This window comes from Pleurodeles waltl, chromosome 3_1, assembly GCF_031143425.1.
Source record: "Pleurodeles waltl isolate 20211129_DDA chromosome 3_1, aPleWal1.hap1.20221129, whole genome shotgun sequence".
Taxonomy (NCBI): Eukaryota; Metazoa; Chordata; class Amphibia; order Caudata; family Salamandridae; genus Pleurodeles; species Pleurodeles waltl.
Window position 1 is genome coordinate 941,129,973 of NC_090440.1, and position 23,384 is coordinate 941,153,356.

Consider the following 23,384-nt stretch of genomic DNA (forward strand, 5'->3'; position numbering starts at 1 on the left):
GTGGTCTCAACACAAAGGGGATCTAGAGGGTACTGTCAAGATCTCCAGAGATGCTGCTGTGGATTTGAAGTGGTGGATTGCAAGCAACAATCTTTCACAAGGAAAGCCGTTCCAGCAGTCGCCACCAGTGGCCACAGTCATAACGGATGCTTCCACTCTAGGGTGGGGAGCTCATCTGGGGGATCTGGAGATCAAAGGTCTTTGGTCTCCAGAGGAACAGATGTTTCACATCAATCTGTTAGAGTTACGGGCTGTACGTCTGGCTCTCAAGGCCTTCCTCCCTTCCCTTCGTGGTCAGTCGGTACAGGTCCTAACGGACAATACTACCACGATGTGGTACATAAACAAGCAGGGAGGAGTGGGGTCGTACCTTCTCTGCAGAGAAGCTCTTCGACTATGGTCCTGGGCAAAGGACCATCAGATTTGCTTGATAGCAAACCATCTGGCCGGAGTCTTGAACGTGCGTGCGGACAGTCTCAGTCGCCATTTCTCGGCAGACCACGAGTGGCGTCTCCATCCAGATCAAGTCCGTTTAATCTTCCAGAGGTGGGGGTTTCCTCGGGTAGATCTGTTTGCCACTCGAGAGAACGCGCATTGTCCGTTGTTCTGCAGCCTCCAGTATCCGATGCAGGGAGCGTTGGGGGACGCGTTTCAAATAACCTGGTGCGGCCAGTTGCTTTACGCGTTTCCTCCCATACCCTTGATTCCTCGAGTATTGAGGAAGATTCGCCAGGACCGGGCTCTAGTCATCCTAATAGCTCCGGATTGGCCAAGGAGGGTATGGTACTCCGACCTTCTCCAACTCTCAATGTGCCCTCCGCTCCGTCTCCCTTTCAGGGCAGACCTCCTCTCGCAGTCGCAGGGGCAGGTTCTACACCCCAACCTCCAGAGTCTGCACCTACATGCCTGGAGATTGAACGGGGCAACCTGAGTTCCTTCTCTGTCCCGCCTGAGGTAGTGGATGTTATATTAGCGGCCAGGCGACACTCCACTAAATCTATCTACGCTAATAGATGGTCTAAATTTGTTGCGTGGTGTGGAGAGAGGCAGATTGATCCTTTGCATTCTCATCTATCGGACGTTTTGTCTTTTGCTCTGTCTCTAGCGCAGAAAGGTTGTGCAGTGGCTACCATTAAGGGTTATTTATCGGCCTTGTCAGCCTTCATATGTCTTCCAGACCAACCATCTTTATTTAAATCCCCTATTGTTATCAGATTCTTGAAAGGTCTTCTAAATAAATATCCTCCAAAGCCATTCGTTATGCCGCAATGGGATTTGTCCTTGGTCCTGACTTTCCTTATGGGGTCCCCTTTTGAACCTATGCATTCTTGCCCCTTAAGGTATTTGGTTTTAAAAACAGTCTTCCTGTTAGCTATAACATCAGCAAGGAGAGTGAGTGAGTTGCAGGCCTTATCAGTAAAGCCCCCTTATACAACTTTTTATGGGGATAAGGTGGTGTTGAGGACCAAGGCTGCTTTCCTCCCGAAGGTTGTTTCACCCTTCCATTTGGCTCAGGCAATTACTTTGTCCACGTTCTATCCTCCGCCTCATCCTTCCAAAGAGGAAGAAAGACTGCACCGTCTGGACCCAAAGAGAGCGTTGAGCTTCTTTATTGATAGAACAAAGGATTTCAGGCTGGAGGATCAGCTGTTTATTGGATACGTGGGCAAGAGGAGAGGAAAGGCAGTCCACAAGAGAACACTATCCAGGTGGGTTGTTCTTTGCATTAAAATCTGTTACTCTTTGGCAAAGAAGGATCCTCCTGAGGGCATTAGAGCTCATTCCACCAGAGCTAAGTCGGCCACTTCGGCCTTGGCCAGAGGTGTTCCTGTGGTCGACATCTGCAAGGCTGCAACTTGGTCGTCCCTTCACACTTTTGCAAAACATTACTGTTTGGATTCTGAGGTTAGAAGGGACGGCCATTTTGCACGGTCAGTGCTGCAGGATTTCTTGGTTTGACCATTTAGGCACCCACCGCCGGGCGTGGTACTGCTTTGGGACTCTATTCATTAGGTGAGGAATCCACAGGTAGTTGTATCCATCAGAAGAACGAGTTACTTACCTTCGGTAACGACTTTTCTGGTGGATACATTAGCTACCTGTGGATTCCTCACGGTCCCACCCGCCTCCCCGTTGCCTTTCTGGTCTTACCAAGTAATCCTTGAGTACGCTCCTCTTGGTCTTTGAGGGTGCAATAGATGTTGTATATATTATATTTATATATATGTATATATGTATATATCTTTGTGTATATACTTGATGTGTATATATTTTTAAAAAAAAGTTATATATATATATTAAAGATTTACAGTTATTCATGCAATGTTGTGTATTTTTACAATGTAATGGGATGTTGCCTTGCTCTTTCATTGCATTGCCTGGTTGTTCTCATGCACGTAAAAAATGATTGGTACTGACGTCCGCACGTCGTCGAGGACCTCTTATTGCCTGTATGACGTCAGACGGCGTCGCGTGGGCTAGAGTGACGTCCTCGTCGACGTGCAGAGACTAGTAAGAAGATTTCCGTCGAATGCTGGCGCCATGGGAGTATTCATTAGGTGAGGAATCATTAGGTGAGGAATCCACAGATAGCTAATGTATCCACCAGAAAAGTCGTTACCGAAGGTAAGTAACTCGTTCATTGTGCTTATACAAGAAAAGACAGTGGAACTATATGACTTGTTTCTGACTGTGAAGGTCCTTCTTTGTATTGGATTTGTGAAATGCTGAGTGATTGATCTTTAGTCAAAACAAGAATTTAAGATCATTTTCAGAATATTATGCATATTTGTGTTTTTTTTTTTTCTTGTTTTTTTTCACAACTTTGATTTGGAATTTGATGTTCGTTCAACCTTTAAAATAAGAACATCGATGGTCATGTCTTGCTTACTCTCTAGGTACATCTGTGAAAAAAGACCAGCCCAGTTTCACTTTAAGGCAGGTTGGAATTTTGTGCGAGCGCCTTCTGAAAGATCATGATGAAAAGATCAGAGAAGAATATGAACAAATTCTCAATTTAAAGCTAGCAGGTTAGTGAGTTTAACATAGTCATTTACCACACTTGTTGTGTTACTAATTTGAAATTTCTCTTAATTTGTCTTTTTGGCTGTCAATGTTTGTGGGCCAAATGAGGTTAGTGTTCTTTTTTTAAAAGTTACATTGGTAGAGAGTCTGATTCTTAAGATGGTTGCTAGATGGACAAAAGATATCCATTCACTTTAACCTTCCTACCTTGTTCACGCAAACTGCTTTCTGGCTTCAGGTTGCCTACTCTGAGCAATCCAAATACTCATGCAACCTTGGTGTTCTGATAGATTGCGTTTTCAAATTTTATGCTTCCAAAGTATAATTTCCTGGGATCTCTGTGCTCAAGATGACAAGAGATTCAAGTCCTTTATGTTTTATTCCTATCGGGAGATCCTAACCGCAGTCTTTTTTTAAGTTCGGAGACCTAAGGTGGAGGTTCCCATCATGGAAGTTCATTTTTAGTTTGAGAGGTCCTCATCATTTACAGGGCTTCATCAGAACAAAAAAGGTGGTTGAATTCTTTTTTTTTTTTTTCTCTTCTTTTTTTTGTGTTAATAGTTGACCCAAATTTTTTTCTTTCCTGACATTTTACATCCACGCCTCATGCATATTCTCTCATCCTAATATTTTGTCAAATTTGTGTGATCTGTTGTGGTTGTAAAATATTTGTTAGCCATACTAGTAACATCTGCTTTGCCATGTATGGAAACCACAGTCCAATAAGTCCACAAAGTCTGCCAATTAAGTAATATAGCGATAACCAGCAAATAGCTGATAATACATCCTTAGATCAGAGATTTGCCAGTGCCTCATTCAATAGGCTCACCCTTTGCCAGTGGTTCTCTAACATGGACTGTTGACTATGCTGTTTCAGCTCGGTTATAAAACTTACTCCAGTGCTTGTTTACCCAAGTGAGGAAGAGCATTGTAAATGTCTTGTATGTTTAACAAACTATGTATAATTAAAAAGACGAACGAAAGTATATTTTTAGAAAGGAGCAGCAATTTGTAGGTGCTGGGGCCCTTTTTTCCTTTCTTTTTTAATAAGTGAGGGTGAAGGGCTAGGAATCAACAATAGAACGGAGGTAGTGTGTGAGGAGCAAAGTAAACACCACAAGAGCTATGAGTGGGTTTATTTAATAAATTAAACGTTGTGCAGGAAGGGAATGATGGGCATTAGGACAACGTGTGACGAACCGAAGGGAAACCAACCAACGTGCTTGTTGCAAACGCAGATTTTTGTTGCCTGACCTCCAGTCTGAGTGATGTGGTGATGTTTTCTGTGTCCGCGGAGCGTTCGTTTTACAGTTCTGGCCAGGCTTTCTTGTTCTGGTTAGCACCTCCCCTGCCACCCCACCCAGGTTTGACACCACCCAGTTTATAGCCAAATTCTCCAGGACATCAAATTACTAGGATTTCCTCATTTTGCCAGGTTTCTGGGTTGTAACCCAGAGGAATAAATCATTCCTCACAGGCGGCACCTCTTTTTGGCCTGGATGTGCGCATCTTCAGTTAATATTATCAAATTCCTCTCACTGCTTCATGTTAAGTCTACACTAGAACACTGGGTCCACCTGTAGTGCTGTTGAGCCTCACCTGTCCCACCTTTCCCAAATACTCGATCTTAAATCTGGACCATGCTGTCCTGTGCACTATGGATGCCTTGAATTTTTTTGTTTAATTTCCGCCTACTAATTATTAAGAATTTAGGTTAAACACAATTTAAAACTGTACAGCTAGAGGAAGAAGGTTAAATTGAAGTGCTTTAGTTATATGCAGGGCCACTAGAATTATGCAGCAGGAAAGGACCAAATTATGATGCAGGGTTGACTAATTTATATGGCAAGAAAAGCCCAATTTTGTATTTACGACGCAAATAGCTCAAGCTCTCCCAACTGCGAGACCTATTGAATTGCAAATGCTTATTTTTCATTGAGGCTACCAAGAGCGGTATATCTTGTGCCCTTTAAGACTTGCTTAAATTATCCCGTTAGTGGTAAAATGCTCGAATACATGAATCCATGGAAGCAGATGGAAGGAGAAATGTTTTTACTTCATTCTCTTTACAGCAGCGAAAAAGCTTTGGAAGTGTCATCTTGGAATTGATGCAACAAAGATTAAATGTCCACAACATAGAGCAAGAGAATATTTCCTGAATAGGCTCAGCCCATATAGCTGAGATTTGGTATCTATACTAGTTCCTACCCTTTAAGCTCCAATGAATGTGTAAGATGTGCAATAAAATTGTGGCAGGTCACCTGTGAAACAACACATTGATCTGTACCATTACTCAGGCGAATAGTTAATAGTGAAATCTGATGTGCATGTGAAGAAAGGTTCAGCCCTTTAGAGCTTAATAGATTGGTGTAAAAGATGGAATAATTTCGCACAGCTTGTGTGGACCCCAGAACCATTATAAGATTGTTAAAGAATGGATAGTTCAGCATGATGAAATGGCACTAAATCCCCCCAAAATGACATCCAGGCAAAATTTTGCATACATAGCATGCAACAATCTCCATCTCCTCCTTCCAACTTCAAAGAAAACAAAAAAAGCTAATGAACATTTGATGATACTTGTAAGGAAATGCCTCCTTGGCATGGTTGCCCCCTGACTTTTTGCCTTTGCTGATGCTATGTTTACAATTGAAAGTGTGCTGAGGCCTGCTAACCAGGCCCCAGCACCAGTGTTCTTTCCCTAACCTGTACTTTTGTATCCACAATTGGCAGACCCTGGCATCCAGATAAGTCCCTTGTAACTGGTACTTCTAGTACCCAGGGCCCTGATGCCAAGGAAGGTCTCTAAGGGCTGCAGCATGTCTTATGCCACCCTGGAGACCTCTCACTCAGCACAGACACACTGCTTGCCAGCTTGTGTGTGCTAGTGAGGACAAAAACGAGTAAGTCGACATGGCACTCCCCTCAGGGTGCCATGCCAGCCTTTCACTGCCTATGCAGTATAGGTAAGACACCCCTCTAGCAGGCCTTACAGCCCTAAGGCAGGGTGCACTATACCATAGGTGAGGGTACCAGTGCATGAGCATGGTACCCCTACAGTGTCTAAACAAAACCTTAGACATTGTAAGTGCAGGGTAGCCATAAGAGTATATGGTCTGGGAGTTTGTCAAACACGAACTCCACAGCACCATAATGGCTACACTGAAAACTGGGAAGTTTGGTATCAAACTTCTCAGCACAATAAATGCACACTGATGCCAGTGTACATTTTATTGTAAAATACACCACAGAGGGCACCTTAGAGGTGCCCCCTGAAACTTAACCGACTGTCTGTGTAGGCTGACTAGTTCCAGCAGCCTGCCACACCAGAGACATGTTGCTGGCCCCATGGGGAGAGTGCCTTTGTCACTCTGAGGCCAGTAACAAAGCCTGCACTGGGTGGAGATGCTAACACCTCCCCCAGGCAGGAGCTGTGACACCTGGCGGTGAGCCTCAAAGGCTCACCCCTTTGTCACAGCCCAGCAGGGCACTCCAGCTTAGTGGAGTTGCCCGCCCCCTCCGGCCACGGCCCCCACTTTTGGCGGCAAGGCTGGAGGGAACAAAGAAAGCAACAAGGAGGAGTCACTGGCCAGTCAGGACAGCCCCTAAGGTGTCCTGAGCTGAAGTGACTCTAACTTTTAGAAATCCTCCATCTTGCAGATGGAGGATTCCCCCCATAGGGTTAGGATTGTGACCCCCTCCCCTTGGGAGGAGGCACAAAGAGGGTGTACCCACCCTCAGGGCTAGTAGCCATTGGCTACTAACCCCCCAGACCTAAACACGCCCTTAAATTTAGTATTTAAGGGCTACCCTGAACCCTAGAAAATTAGATTCCTGCAACTACAAGAAGAAGGACTGCCTAGCTGAAAACCCCTGCAGAGGAAGACCAGAAGACGACAACTGCCTTGGCTCCAGAAACTCACCGGCCTGTCTCCTGCCTTCCAAAGATCCTGCTCCAGCGACGCCTTCCAAAGGGACCAGCGACCTCGACATCCTCTGAGGACTGCCCCTGCTTCGAAAAGACAAGAAACTCCCGAGGACAGCGGACCTGCCCCAAGAAAGGCTGCAACTTTGTTTCCAGCAGCTTTGAAAGAACCCTGCAAGCTCCCCGCAAGAAGCGTGAGACTTGCAACACTGCACCCGGCGACCCCGACTCGGCTGGTGGAGATCCAACACCTCAGGAGGGACCCCAGGACTACTCTGATACTGTGAGTACCAAAACCTGTCCCCCCTGAGCCCCCACAGCGCCGCCTGCAGAGGGAATCCCGAGGCTTCCCCTGACCGCGACTCTTTGAATCCAAAGTCCCGACGCCTGGGAGAGACCCTGCACCCGCAGCCCCCAGGACCTGAAGGACCGGACTTTCACTGGAGAAGTGACCCCCAGGAGTCCCTCTCCCTTGCCCAAGTGGGGGTTTCCCCGAGGAACCCCCCCCTTGCCTGCCTGCAGCGCTGAAGAGATCCCGAGATCTCTCATAGACTAACATTGCGAACCCGACGCTTGTTTCTACACTGCACCCGGCCGCCCCCGCGCTGCTGAGGGTGAAATTTCTGTGTGGGCTTGTGTCCCCCCCCGGTGCCCTACAAAACCCCCCTGGTCTGCCCTCCGAAGACGCGGGTACTTACCTGCAAGCAGACCGGAACCGGGGCACCCCCTTCTCTCCATTCTAGCCTATGTGTTTTGGGCACCACTTTGAACTCCGCACCTGACCGGCCCTGGGCTGCTGGTGTGGTGACATTGGGGTTGCTCTGAACCCCCAACGGTGGGCTACCTTGGACCAAGAACTGAACCCTGTAAGTGTCTTACTTACCTGGTAAAACTAACAAAAACTTACCTCCCCCAGGAACTGTGAAAATTGCACTAAGTGTCCACTTTTAAAACAGCTATTTGTCAATAACTTGTAAAGTATACATGTAATTTTTATGCTTTAAAGTTCCTAAAGTACTTACCTGCAATACCTTTCGAATGAGATATTACATGTAGAATTTGAACCTGTGGTTCTTAAAATAAACTAAGAAAAGATATTTTTCTATAACAAAACCTATTGGCTGGATTTGTCTCTGAGTGTGTGTACCTCATTTATTGTCTATGTGTATGTACAACAAATGCTTAACACTACTCCTTGGATAAGCCTACTGCTCGACCACACTACCACAAAATAGAGCATTAGTATTATCTATTTTTACCACTATTTTACCTCTAAGGGGAACCCTTGGACTCTGTGCATGCTATTCCTTACTTTGAAATAGCACATACAGAGCCAACTTCCTACAATACTTCTGCTCAGACATATTCATAGATGAACATGTAATTATCATAATTACGTCCAGAAGGTTAATTGATATTGAAATTGAGGATGTATCTTGACTAAAGCCTCCTTCATACCATCCTAGCCAACCTGGAATTAATTAAAGCATTACATCTCGGAGAGAAATGTTTTGTCCAGACACAAGAAAGCAGCTAGTATGATTCAAAGCAATACCCTTTCAGGCTTAAAGTGCTGCATGAATTATGCAAAAAAAAGGAAGAAAAAACTCCGGGTAGCGCTTCTATATGGATCACTCGACAACATCAGATACTGTAAGACTGTCCACCTCAAATATAAGGAGTGGGGTAGGAAATAAGAAAGTACCATTGTTGAAGACAAAGGCTTCATAAACTGTAGTAAATGTAAAGGGTGCAGACAAGTAATGCCAATAGTGTACCCGTTCCTCCAAAAAGACGAGTGATTAAGGATAGCTTTAATGGCAAAAACAACTTTGTGGTGTACATCTGTTTTGTTGCCAGAAAAATATACGCAGGAAGTACTACACTACCTGGACATGAGGATTGTGGAGTCTTTTAAGGCAGCCAAGAACACTGATGCAAGTTATCCTGTTGAAAGACATTAAAACAAAATCTGGGATGGAACAAAGATGAAGTATTGCTTGGTGGATTCAATCCCTAGAAGATATAGAGGTGAAGACCTGGAGAAAGAATTAAGGAGACTTGAGTCAAGATACATCCTCAATTTGTGGACGTAAGAATTGTTATACTCATGTTCATCTCTGAAAATGAGAAGTAGTATTACATTTTAATTTGGCTTTCTGTTTGTATTTCAAGCTATAAGAAGGAGACATAATAGTTCACTTTCTTGTTGAGCACTACTGGCTTTCTGCCACATACAGAGACACAAACCCTCACTTAAAAAAAAAAAAAAAAGTTAGTGACGTTTTAGTTAGGTTTGGATTTTACATACACAAAACCATAGAAATTCATGTATCCTGACACCTTACTTCCTGTTTTATCTTTGGCCTTCAGGCCCCACAGACTACATCCTCTGTGGCTAAAAGCTAAAGAGACTGGGGTGTGCAGCCCCCTCACTGAGCCTTATTTGGCCCTGGGAACCCCATCCCCCTGGGGTCAGATATAAGGGGGAAGGGGGCTGTGTGCCTCCACTCCCCCGAGCCTTCGGAGGCCCCAGGCGCCCCATACACAGGGGTCACTTTGTGGTTAAAAGTAGAGTGGGGGCTGGCCCCTTACCCAATTCTTATTAGGCCCTGGGGATCCCATCCCCCAGGGCCAAGCCTTTGCTGAGCTTTTAATGGGCTTCCGGAACCCAATCTCCCAAAACCAGCTTTAATTTTGAAGAAGGGGGCTTGCAGCCCCCCTTAAAGCCTAATTTAGCCCCTAGGGCAGAGGTCTCCAAACTTTTTAATGCCTCCCCCCCCCCCCCCAGCTGAAAAATAAAATTCATTGGGCCCCCTCAGAATTTTGCAAAATTGTATAAAGATGGCAGTGTTTAAGTCCAGACCTATTTAAACATTGCAGTTAAGTACTGTTATCTTTATAAAGATGCAGTAACCTGCTTTTCCTTAAAACAAAGGCCTGTTAAGTGTGTAATGCTTCTTTTGGCCAGAGTCTGGTACCCCCCCCCCCCCCTCACTTGAGGCCACCCTAGGGGGGCCCGCCCCCCAGTTTGAAGACCTCTGCCCTAGGGTGAAATGTAAATAAACAGGGAAGGGGGCCACTCAACCTAGCCTTTATAGGATTTGGGGACTCCATCCCCTGGGCTGTGCCTTATTTAAAAGGGGAGTGGGCACTTGCCCCTTCCCCCTCCACGAGCCTTATTATGCCCTGGAGACCCCATCCCCTGGTGCCATGATTTAGTTTTTTGGTTTTTCTTTTATAAGGGGGGTGGGGAGGTTGTCACTGGCACCCTCCCTGAGCCTTCAGGCCCCAGGTACCCCCTCCAAAAGCTTTATCGGGCAGTATGGGACCCCATCCCCAAGGGCTGTAAACTTTCCTTTTCTTGCCTTTATATAGTTAAAAAAAAAAAAGGGGGGGGGGGGGCTACTTGGACTTGTCTTTGCTTACCTGACCCTTTTACGGGACCACTATCCCCAAGGGCTGTATACTCTTCTTTCTTTTTATTGCCCCCTCCCCTTAAATATGCATTGCCCCAGGACCCTTTCAAATTACCAACTCCCACAGTGGCCATAACACCAGATACATCCCACATTAGCCAGGGAGTGCACATGAACAACTTTAAAAGTCAGGGACCTCTGGAGATCTGCGGAAGCGTAAGACGTATAAGCCTGCTGGAACTCAAGACTGTCTTCCTAGCACTGAAGGCCTTCCAAACGCACTTACTCGGACTAACTAATGATCCAGACAGACAACACAAAAACTACGTTCAACCTCAACAAACACAGAGGAGAGTGGGGGCAGAGTTTTTCCAACTCTCCCAGCTACTGGAGGAGATATGGATATGGGCAAGTCAAAGGAACATAACTGGTTGCAGTGAACAAAATGTCAAAGCAGACAATTTAAGCATACAGCCAAACATCTCCCGTGAATTGCAGCTAAAATAAAAGGTTCTCTGCAACATTTTCAGAAGATGGGGCGCACAAAGCATAGGCTTGTTCGTAAACCTAGAAAAGACAACATACCAAGACTTAACGTCCAGGTACCCACACCACCAGTCCAAAGGGATTGCCATGTAGATGAACAGATCAGTGACATTTGCACACACTTTTCCATCGATCTTTCTTGGTCCCAAGAGTGCTATCCAAGTTCAAACAATCTCGTACTCATCGCTCCTCAGTGGGTCAGAAAGACAGTACTTACACTTGTTAGAAGCGTCCATAGGTCAAAACATCCCATGAAAGCCTCAGAAGACTTGCTAACCGTGCAGAACATGATGCGCTCAATATAGCGGTCTATCTCCTGAACACCTAGAGTTTTTGGTCCTGGAAGGGAGCTGGAGGTGACAATGGAAATCCTCAGGCAAGCAATGAAAACGAGCACATTTAAAAAGCTTCAAGGCTAGTTGTAACAAGTACATTCACTTGTGCATGAATCATTGGAAGCTGGAGGCAAGGACAGAGGACAGCATATTAACATAATCCACTCATCTGCTAGACAATGATTTAACCTACACCATTGAGGGTCCACCGAACTGCCATTGTTGCTTACGTCAGGGGACTAACTAGAAACAGCTTCTTCATCCTGCCAGTGGTAAAGAAATCCTATAAGGATCAAATAAAGTAGCGCCACTAAGAGCTAAGCTAACACCAGTGTGCAACTTAAACACTGTATTCGTGCAGCTGATGACAGATTACCTTGAGCATCTGCACAAGGGAGAACTCTGGTTCCTGTCTCTAAAGACTGCCTTGCTAATAGCTATCATGTCACTACACAGTCTGCAAACTCCAAGCTCTCACCATACTACTGCCCTTCCTATCCACAAGGACAAGGTGGTACTAACAGCAAACACTCATTTCCTACCAAAGGAAAGTTCAAACTCAGCCAGAGCATCCAGCTCCAGCCCTTTTTCAGTAAGTGAAGACTCCGCCCTAACAAGCTAATACACACCCCGGACATGAGAAGGGCACTCATGTACTGTCTACATGAGAATAAATCCCAAAGGAAGAGGCACAAACTGTCTCCTTAGCAAGAGCTAGCAAGGGCACGCCATTAATGTAGGGGACTACTGCATGGTTGACAGTAGAGATGATCCAAAACTGTTGTGCTAGGGTCTGAAAAACTTTGCCTAGGGCAAACTCCACAAGGAACAAATGGGCAACTTCAGCTTTCCCAAGCAAACATGCCCATCAGCAATACTTGTATGGCGGCAATGTGGTCGCACGCACATCTTCACAAAGCATTACTGTGTGGACATTGAGTTACACAAGGAAGCACAGCTGGGACCTAAAGTGCCTCATCAGTTTGTGAAATCAGTCAACCTGACCGCTCCAAGGAGATTAAAACCCCTATTAAAAAAAACAATGCACAGCATGTGAATCAAGAGAAGGATTCATGCTGCAAAACCAGATGGTTACTGTTGGAGCGGAAAAGTCCTCTGCCTTGTGAAAAACATGTACCCCTACCATGGGTGTTCAATTGTAAAGTTGTCTGGATCCCTGTTGCTGATTTGAGTTTTCATAGGCAAACATCGATCATGTGTGCACGCCATGACATAGGTCTTTCTCACTGATTGAGCATCCTTACCGGTCCGGAAAGACTGCAATGTGCTACGCTCCTAGTGGAGGAAGACTACTGCCTTCACCAAGAGTCAAGCAGCACAACTGCAGTGGTGGCACATGCCGTGTAGTGATCAGGAGTGAAATCTTCCTTTTTATCCTGTTGCTGGAGTGAGGCCTACAGGCGCAATCACCTTTTTTTTAGGTTTAGCTGCTGTGAGCTTAACTCGTCCTTGGTCTTCATCGGGTAGTTGTTGAGTGCTCTGCAGTAGTGACTGCGGTGGGTGGGTGTGGCGGGGAATGGTACAGTAGAGGACCAGAGCAGTACTGCTAGTAAATAAATGGTTGGTGCTTATACTAAGTATATGTATGCCTATGAGGAATACATTACAGACAGGTGGTGCTATGCAGTGCGTGTACAATGAAATACGTGATGGGTGTATATGCTTGGGAACTAAAATACATGAAGGGTGAAGTGCTGTAAAGCGCACACATGGTTATTGTGCTGGTGAGGTGTTTGCAAATAGCACATTCTGTTACAATACTGAGCATAGCACAGATTGGACGTGCATCTGTGGTGGCACAATGCATGAAAGGTATGTGTGCTGTGAAGGTACACTAAATGCAAGTGTGTTTGAAGCGGCACATTGCATGGAGGTCCCTGGGTTCCATTTCAAGAAATCCAGGCTTGCAGGGTGAATATAGGAGTGCAGGAATCCAAGCCCCCAGGTGAGTTTGTGAATTGCTGCATTCCTGTAAGCTGAGTGTGTTGCCCTAGAGCAAGAGAGGTAGAGACTCCCCTTTTACACTTGCACTTCAAAAGGTTGGTTGCTGTTTGAGTGATACATTACAATGACCTGGACACATTCCAGCAAGTATCTGGGGCTGATAAGGTAATCATAAAGAGTGGGTTGGGGAGCCTGGGCTTAACCTTGTGATCTGCATATCACTGTGGCTGACATACTAGTGTGAACTTTAGGAACTCCCATGGCCTGTGTTGTGGGAAAATCAGCTTTAGAATCTTTCATGCTGTGACAGACAAGCTTTCAAGAGGAAAGAAGAGTAAGAATAGGTCACAATTCAAAAGTAGAACCTCAACATAAAAATTCAAAGACTCTAAATCACATTTGGTTCCCGGAACCGGACTTTAAGAAGGGGACGTGTTGATGCCAAAATGTGTCATCTGCCAAGCAGCCAGATGGGCTGTGTGAGAAGGGGAAGCTCTGCAAGACTTCTGCCTGTACCCAGGACTGGGGCCAAGGCCTGCTAGTCTCCTGCTGGGTGAGGGGACATCGCCTAGGGGAAACAAGACCTCCTGCCCTGGAGCACTAGCACCGGCCCGCTTGCCAAGACCAGTGTGTCCTGTGACGATGAGGAGAGCTTTAAAGGGGGAGAGGTCTAGTGTACAGCCCTACCGAGAGGACTCTATGAAAGTTGTGAGAAAACGCCTGGCCGTGTATCGGATCATTGCCTGTGTGCAGGATTGATCCCTTTAGCTTTCATGTGATTTTCCCTTAAGGAATTTGTCTGTTGACTAATAGTTGTCCACTCCAGTACCTGTCCAAGCAGTAGTTCTTTCAAGTATATTGTTGATTACTGATCTCTATTCACTCTTCCCCATTGCCCGTTCTTTCCTGCCCCAATGTTTTGCCTATCCATGCCTCTAGTGGTAGTGGGAATGGGTTAGTACCTTACTTTTATTTGTGTGTTTTTTGTTTTTTTGTTTTTTTTCCTCCATCCTCTCTACCCTACTTCATTGCTCGTGAGGCTGTCTTCTGCAACACAGTCATTGGTTTTGACAAAGCCTTCCTTGCCATCTCCAAGAAATAATGATGTTCATGCAGCTTTCTGAAGTAAACCATTCCTTCACCATTGCTGGAATAATTTGTGCTATGCTGTCGACAAAAAGAACATTGTAGGGAGTTCAGATTTGGGATCTATGGTGCTTGGGGAACTGGATCAATGTCCTTTTGAAGAGGAATTATTTCACTTACCCAACCTATTATATACATTTAATGAAAACTTGGAGGTGTGGTGCAGTTAATTACTGCTTTTGTCCGAATGGCATACAGTACCAAATGCTGCAACAGTCATATGTTACAGATTGAGGGTATTAAAATCCTTTTAATTTTTAAACCGTAAAGACCTGAGGCGGAACAAAAATGGCAACACATTCAAGCAGGTGTAGTTTTCCTTGAATCATAAGGCTAACAGTGCTTTTCACAAGAAAACTACGAGTTAAGCTTCGTAAATCCTAACTAAATCCTTATTACACAGTGACTTAATTTCTTACATTTAAGTATTCATGTAGTTAACATAGCATCAATTGCTATCCATTACAGTCTCGCTCTCTTAATTACACTATTTAAATTCTCATCACTTACAATTTGAGAACAAATTAAACATGCCTTGAGATGTAGAAATGTGCACTCTTTCGTAAAAAATTGATTTGCAATCACATGTAGGCTTTGGGATTTCTATATTAAGACTTTTTTTGTCTCTTTCCCCCCCCCCCCCCCGTAGAACAATATGATTCTTTTGTGAAATTCACACATGACCAGATCATGCGACGGTATGGAGCACGGCCCGCTAGCTGTAAGTATTTCATCGTGCTTTCTGAAAATGTACAAAACTGATTGGTTGTTTCCAGTATTTATGATTGGTTGTTTACAGTATTTACGGCTAACCACTGGGGCAATGATTTGTGTTTGACTAATGAAAGTTCCCAGTCGCTAAATGTCTCCCTGTGAAGGGGGGGGGGGGGGTGTTGGGTGCAGCACTCCAGTAATAGATACTGTAGGAAGCTGGCCTGGTGTGTGGTGAGCAGTTAAGGTGTTATCACACTATACTGGTCCAGGTTTCCCCCTATTAGTGAGGTGTAGTCCGTGTCTAGGAAGTCCGGCTCTCTAAAGGTATCTGAGGATGAGCAGCCAAGGCTTATCTAGGAGACATGCAAAGCTCATGCAATATCACTTTTAGTCACACAGCACTCGCACACATGAAAAATACTTTATCTATGTGACACAAATACTAAAATACTATACATGCAATACTCGACTGCAGGTGAGTACACACAATAATATATACACCTTAGAGACCCTAGGAGGATACCAAACAATACACTAAAAAAAAAATGGAATGTAAACGTCAGACTCCCACCCCGGTAAGTGGAATCTGTAGAGGGGAGCTCAAGAAACTAGGAACCCTTAAAGGTAAGTACCATAGTGCCTCCCAGTGACCAGGAGAGAAGAGGTAAGTACCTGGTTTTTCCCAAACCCATAGAGAAACTTTGTAAAAGGACTGCAAGACAGAAAGAAACAGAAGATGGGCTCAGACAGAAGAGGACCTGCAAATGAAGGGAACCAAGTCCATTTGCCGTTGGGAGTGTCTGGTTGGGACAGGATCCACTAACCACCCTTCTGGAGATACAGCACCAGGTCAACGGTAAAGACCAGGAGTCAGCCATGCAGCACATGAGCAGTGAAAGAGTTCCAGAAGTGATGCAGTCGATGTCCCACATCGGAAGAAGAGTTGCAGTCAGTCAGTGGTGTGTGGGGGGGAAACAACAAGCCTTGGCAAAGACCGTAGATGAAGAGTTGCAGAGATGCTTGAGACAAGGAAGGTCTGAGAGGACTCAGCCCAAGTAGGAGAGTCCCAGGTGACCCTCAGCAATGAGGAGAGCCAGAAGGTGAGGATGCAGCCCCTACAGGCAACTCATTGGCATCAAGTACAGGAGTTGCAGTGAGGCCCAATAAGCACACCTGGAAAGGAGCCGCTGGAGCAGCAGGCAGGAGACTATGCATTGCAGATTAGATTGGTGGAGGCCAGGGCTACACGGAGGCTTGAAAGAAGAGCCAATAAGCCTTGGTAGCTGCAAGAGTCTCAGTGCACTTGGGTACTGTCATGCAAAGACTCACCACCTCCAAAATTGGACAGCTGATGGTGGGGCCACTCGAGACCACAAACTGTGGCACGATCCACGCAGAGTTGCAGGAGAGAGGATTCATGTGGCCGGTTGTCGTGGTTGGTGCCTGCGAATGCAAGGGAGTGACTCCTTTACTCCAGGAGAGATTCCTTCTTACTTCTTGGTGCAGACTGAAGACTTGCCGCCCTCGGAGAGTTGCAGTTGCAGTTGCTGGAAGGAGCCGGGCAAACAAAGTTGCACAGCAAAGTTGTTGCTGGAGCTGTAGATTGTAGGTTCCTGTGAAGTCCAGTTGCCATTCCAGTGGCCAGACGTCGAAGTAAACGTTGCAGAGGAGTCCTGCTGAAATCTTGCACGTCGATTCTGAGGACCCACTCAAGAGGGAGACATCACATAGCCCTAAAAGGGTGATTGGTCACCTAGCAGGGTGACCACCTATCAGGAGGGGGCTGTGATATCATCTGCTTGACCTGACCACTCATATGCTCCTAAAGGCCCCTGCCCAACTTGGATTCAAGATGGCAGAATCAACTGATCACCTGGAGGAGCTCTGGGCACCACCTCTTGGGTGGTGATGGACAGTGGAGTGGTAACTCCCCTTACCATTGTCCAGTTTTGCGCTAGAACAGGGAAAGGGGGGGGTGCCTGGACTCGGCTATCCCTCCAAAGCCATGTAACACCTTCTACCAAAGGAAATCCGTTGTTCTGCCTTCCTGGGCTTGAGCTGTCCAGGCAGCAGGAGGGCAGAAACCTGTCTGTAGGATGGCAGCAGCGGGGGCTGCCTGAGAAAACCAAACAAACTGGTAGCAAAATTGGGGTTCCTCTAACGAGCCCCCAGATTGCAAGGAATCATACAACCAATACTGGCAACAGGATTGGGGCATGATTCCGACATTGATACCAAACATGCCTAGGTTCAGAGTTACCATTATGTAGCTGGACATAGGTAGTGACCTATGTCCAGGTAAAAAGGCTTCCCTGCTCTCATGAAGTCCATGAAAATGGAGCTGGAGTTCGTGGGGGCACCTCTGCTCATGCAGGGGTGCCCTCACACACAGGTACTTGCACCCTGCCTTCTGGGCTAGGAGGACCTGCCATAGGTGTGACTTAGAGCAACCTGGTGCAGTGACCTATAGTGAAAGGGTGCATGCACCTTTTCACGCAGGCTGCAGTGGCAGGCCTGCAGACCTATTTGCATGGGTTCTCATGGGTGGCAAAATACATGCTGCAGCCCATCGGGAATGCCTGGTGCCCCAGTGCCCTGGGTACCTAGGTACCATATACTAGGGACTTATATGGGGGCGCAGTATGCCAATTGTGGGTGTACAAAGTCGGGACAACCAAATTTAGAGGGAGAGAGCACAGTCACCGGGGTCCTGGTTAGCAGGATCTCATTGAACATAGTCAAAATGCACAGACAGCAGGCAAAATGTGAGGGGTAGCCATGCCAAAAAGAGGGTACTTTCCTACAGGTACACACAAACTGAAACAACTGAATAGCACCTAATTGGTGCTAGCATTCCATTACCTCCCTTATTAAATAATCTATTATACATTTTAACCAGCTTTTCTGACCATTATTGACCAGCTCTGTAGTGCAAGTGCTTGGAGTTGTGACTTACCAGGTCTCATAGACGTGGATACATATGCTGATGAGTGGCTCCTGCTACATCAGATAATCATAGTGCCTAAAGGGAGATTGACCATTGAAATGGAGTTAGCCGCATCACCCCTGAGACTACCTCTACCTCATATTAGAAGCACCTCATTCTAATGTTAATGTTGGTGCCAGTGCTCCTTTTCAAGCCACACAACTATGCAACTATTTCAGTACATGCTTATTGTTTTAACCCATTTAGTGTGTTTGAAACTGGAGCCTTTACTACAGCTGGCTGATAGCAGGCTAAAAAATATGATATCATTAGTAGATGCAGATCATGCTGCATTTTCGTGTCACTGGAAAGAATAGACTCCCTACCTGGTAGATTCAGACCACCTATAGTGCTTCACTGGGGCATTGCATAAACCTTGGTTACAACTGGTAACTAATTTCAAAATAGTGAATATCTAACCTAGTCGTGATCCCCAGCTTGTTCACTGAAAACCAAATCTAATGGGGAAATTTCCTATTAGTATCCTTGTAAAGAGAAAAAGAGAAAAGGTAATTAGTACATTTTAATTTGGAGCGAAGACATGATGGTGTGTTGTTTTTTCTTTTCCCCCTATGGAGACTACGATTCCTGAATACTTAGTTTGTTCTTTTCATTTATTGGATAAATTGTCTCAAAACTAAACACTGTTCACCTTTTTGGTATTTTTTTCCTTTTGATTACTTAAAAAAAAGAGGATTTTGTCTTCAGTTTTGACATCAGTACTACATCCTTGCATTATTTGAATTTTCCAGAACTGAATCTTTCATGGATTCACATTCTTGAATTGTCCCCGGCTCTGTTGTTGGGAGTGCACAGTAATTATATCTAGTAGTAAAATCCACTGCTCTAGGCCGAAGAGTAGCCCCTTATGATTGTATAGCCGTCTTAATCATTCGGAGTAGCACGAAAGTCCAGTCACTTAGAAAGAATCTTCTAGCTCATGCCTCCTCTCCAGAGATGTCACATCTCAGATTTCTTACCCTGCTTTGGGAGAAGGCATTCTCCCTGAGCCCTGCTCAACTATCTTCTCAAGACTTGATGCTGTCTCAATCATGACCTTCAGGTGAACTTTGCCTACCTCACTGAGGAATATTTTACTGCCTGAAAGTTTTCACCATGTCAGAGAGGGATATAAAAAGGGTTTATTCGGACCATGTAAAACCTGTGGTAAGATGTGGCATTTCTCGCAGGACCCTCACAAGGAGTATCTGCTGTCTGCACCCGCATCAGAAGCACAAATACTGCAGAACATTTTCAGCCATTACTCTGAAAGTCAGAGAAGCAAGGCTCTTGCGATAGCATCAGAAGAAAAAAATGACAAACTCCAGTCTCTGCAGGTGAAGGGTCCCTAACTACTGGGAAACCGACACTAAAGAGAGAGAAACCTGGCAAGGAACTCAGTCAACTGCCTAATAAGTTACATAAAGTGACAGAGAAGCCAGAGCAGGAAAAATTGAGCCCTTCAACAGCTCAAAACTCAACAAAACAGGATCTCCACATCAGAACCTTCAACTCTTCTTGAAAGGGCATTAGCTGCTACAAACATAGTGAAACGTGATGAAGAAAAAAGAGGAATGAAACAAGAAAATAAATAACCACGTTGTTGCAAGTTTGAAATAGGATGAGGCAAGCGGACTAGGGAAATAAAAAATAAAAAAGGGGGGGGGGAATAAAACAGTTGAGAGCGAATGTGGATTTTAAGAGCTGGAAAGAGAAAATTGAGGAGATCTGGTAGACATGGCATGTGTGGGCTTCTGACTGGGCTAAGTTGCTTGGAGTGGGTGAACTGAGGTGCACTGATGGAGCGGCGCCCGAGGTCCCACTACTGGAGCAGCAGAGTGTACTGAAAGCAAAAACTGAGGTGCTGTGCCAGGCAGCGTTCTTGTGGGGGGTTCCTGCCAATGACATGGCTGGAGGCTTGGAATGTGTGAACTGAGGTGCACTGGTGGAGTTGCGAGTGGGATCCCAATATGGAGCAGAAGTGGGCACTGTCCAAGGATTGCAGAGCCCTGGTAGAGCTGGGTGCCTAAGCTATAAGCAACTACAAGTTATCCTCCGCCCTTGCTCTTAGCACCCCACAGGCAAGCACACTTGGTTAAGAAAATCCCAGCCAAGGAGGGGCGGGAGCCAGGCAGCTGAGATGTTGCAGAGATCCCACAAAGACCAAATGTGATCAAGATAACAGCCTGATTTATTACCCTTGTTCGCGGATAAGCTCAAAGCAAGAATGTTCTGCTAAAAAAAGGGAAGCTTCTCTGAAAAGGAGCAGGAAACAAAGTAAAAATAAAAAAAAGTGCCCTACACACCAGACAAACGGGGCAAAGCGTAATTATACAGAAGATTGTCCCTTCTTCCACACAGAAGAAGGAGGAGCAAAGAGGGTTGACTGACCACTAGTGAGGAAGGATTAAGTGTCTTAAATCTTATATAAAAAGAACTAAAATTTTCGTAAAATCTGATCTCTTCTTGTACTATTGCACTGCCACAAAAAGGTCAGGCCGTTTCAAGAGGTGTTATAGTGAGGAGGGTGTCTGCGGTAATAGCTTTCTGTCATAAAACAGCAAGAATACATTTTGTATCTAATGTGCTCTCGCACTCAAGGAGCAGTGTAGTGACCTCTGCAGCTCTGTTTGCAGGAGTATCTTTGCTTCACATATGCAGAGTGGCCAAATGGACAAAATGCCATATTTTTACTAGGTATTACTTTCTAGACGCAGCAATCAATCGTGATGCAACAGTGGGTCAAGGAGTTCTTTGCAGCTTATTTCAGTGAACTGAGCGAGTCCTATTCATTTAAAAATTATTACTATTCGCTACGAGTTTTAATATATACACACACACACACACACACACGTATATGCGTATGTTTGGATTCAAGCGTGTGACTCTATGAAAGATTGAATAGTCGAGAAAAAACGAGTTACCTGTACGCTGTGGTTCTCCAGTATTAGTCTTTCTTAGCTTCACATGCGACCCTTCCACCTGCCCTTCAGTAGCCCACCTCATTGATTCATTTGAGGTGTTTTATGCGCTTGTGTTTCAAAATCTGGGTATGGTGTCTCTGGAGAGGAGGAATGAGATAGAAGTTTCTTTCTGATTGGTTGGACTTTATTTCTTCTTAAAATGATGTGGATTGTTATTCAATCATATAGAACTGTACTTCAAAGTCTAGGGCAGTGGATTTTACTGTTATAATTACAGTGGGACTCCCACCTCAACGAGAGATTCAAGCATGTGAATCTATGAAAGTAATCAATATTGGAGAACCACAGCATACAGGTAAGTAACTTGTTTTTTTTCCCTCTGGACTATGGGTCAGATTAATGTGAGAAGGATTAACACAAGTCCCCTAATATTCTTTTTCTGTCCAACATTTAAAAAGTTCCATATGCTGGCAGAAAATAATCATCCCACTCAAAGCAAGTGGGAGTCTTGCTCAGAGGTTGAGAACAATTAAGGTGAGTCCTACCAGAATCCGGTGCAGATTTCTAATCTGAAAAGCTTTGAGAAGCTACTTCTAGTTTTTCTAGATGTTTCTTGACCACAGTCCACCCCAGCCAGCCTTTTTGTGGTATTTAATGCAAAAATAAAGTATCCTGTTCCCCTTAATCATGTCTTTCAAGATCAGTCAGGTAGCTTATTCAGGTTCAATTAGACATTCTTGCTCGTGGTCAGTCTTGTCATAAATTTGCTCTCTATTGCAGCATTGGCTGATTGGGTTATATTTGTGTTAAGGAAATTCATGCTCAGATGAGAATAACTAATGTTTGGGCTTTTGTATGTGAAGCTGCACAGCTGTATTACATTGTTGCTTGTGAATGCTAGTTATCATAAGAGCAGAGCCTCTTTAATCTAGCCTTATGTACGTAGCAGAACCTGGGCTTTTTATAAATGCATATAAATACTCCAGCCTGTCTTGAGCTTAATTTGCCAAATGAAGTGTAAATCAAGCCAATTGAAACCCATCCAAATAATCCTTGAACTGTTGATCAGTGAGCTGTACTGCATATTATGGAATATTGTATTTCTATAGCGCACATACACTAAAGTGTCTACATACATTGTCCCACATTAAGGATATAGCACACTATCTTACTGATAATTAAGCTAGATCTTTGTGTTTGAAACCCAAGAAGGTTCATTTCTGTGCATAGTATCAGAGGGGTGTTAGACGATCATTCAACCAGAGCCACTGAACAGGTCTTCCCACCCATTTTCACTACAGGTAGAAGTATTATACCTAAAACTTGGAGGCCCTAAAATTTGGGTGTTTAATGCTAAAGATATGATTGCCAATAATTCAAAACTGATCCCTTTAAAGCTAGTCAGTTTATCTTCTGCAGTGAAGCTGCGCTATTATTTCATCAGCCCCACGTGCTGACTTTTGTTATGGGGAATTTGCAGTTTGCTTAAGATGCTCTGGTGCTGCAACATGTGTAAGTGTAGCAGCAGTCAGACCAGAGCATTTCCCACCAAGATCAAGGTAAGGAAATAGGTGATGTGGGAGGGGCGTGGGCAGAGTGTGATGCTGTGCCTCACTGGAGGACATCCAAGCTCTGCTCACGACTGTAGGAGGACATTGAATCTCTTACTCAGACTGTACTACAGCCTCATCTCCTGGAAGCTAGACTGGATGTTTTGCTAGAGCAGTGCACCACCTTGAATGGAATAACAGGTAAGGAATGGAGGCCAGGGTAGTGGCTGGACCAAGCAGGGATACCATGCTGGTAGAATACACTCCTCGAGATTGAGAATTGTACAATATTCAAGCGGGCTACAAGGAGTTTAAACCTGCTTTATTGTTTTGACGGTTGTTCTGATTGAGCAGATCCTTACTGTAGGAAGTTGGCTCTGTATGTGCTATTTCAAAGTAAGGAATAGCATGCACAGAGTCCAAGGGTTCCCCTTAGAGGTAAGATAGTGGCAAAAAGAGATAATATTAATGCTCTATTTTGTGGTAGTGTGGTCGAGCAGTAGGCTTATCAAAGGAGTAGTGTTAAGCATTTGTTGTACATACACACAGGCAATAAATGGCACAAAAAGTACACCCTCAGCAGCGCGGGGGCGGCCGGGTGCAGTGTGTAAACAAGCGTCGGGTTCTCTGTAGGTTTCAATGGGAGACCAAGGGGTCTCTTCAGCGGTGCAGGCAGGCAAGGGGGGGGGCTCCTCCAGGGTAGCCACCCCCTGGGCAAGGGAGAGGGCCTCCTGGGGGTCACTCCTGCACAGAAGTTCAGTTCCTTCAGGTGCTGGGGGCTGCGGGTGCAGTGTCTTTTCCAGCCGTCGGGACTTTAGGTTCAGGCAGTCGCGGTCAGGGGGAGCCTCGG

General features: G+C 45.2%; 1 protein-coding gene across 1 annotated transcript in view; it reads left to right on the plus strand.

Moving 5' to 3' along the window:
* The window catches only part of AKIRIN1 (akirin 1), a 169,476-nt gene that overhangs the window by 101,318 nt on the left and 44,774 nt on the right, over positions 1–23,384 (plus strand). The window contains exons 3-4 of the mRNA XM_069223960.1: positions 2,898–3,029; positions 15,010–15,081. Of these exons, the coding sequence (XP_069080061.1) occupies positions 2,898–3,029; positions 15,010–15,081 (204 nt within the window). The remainder of the gene's footprint in view (positions 1–2,897; positions 3,030–15,009; positions 15,082–23,384) is intronic.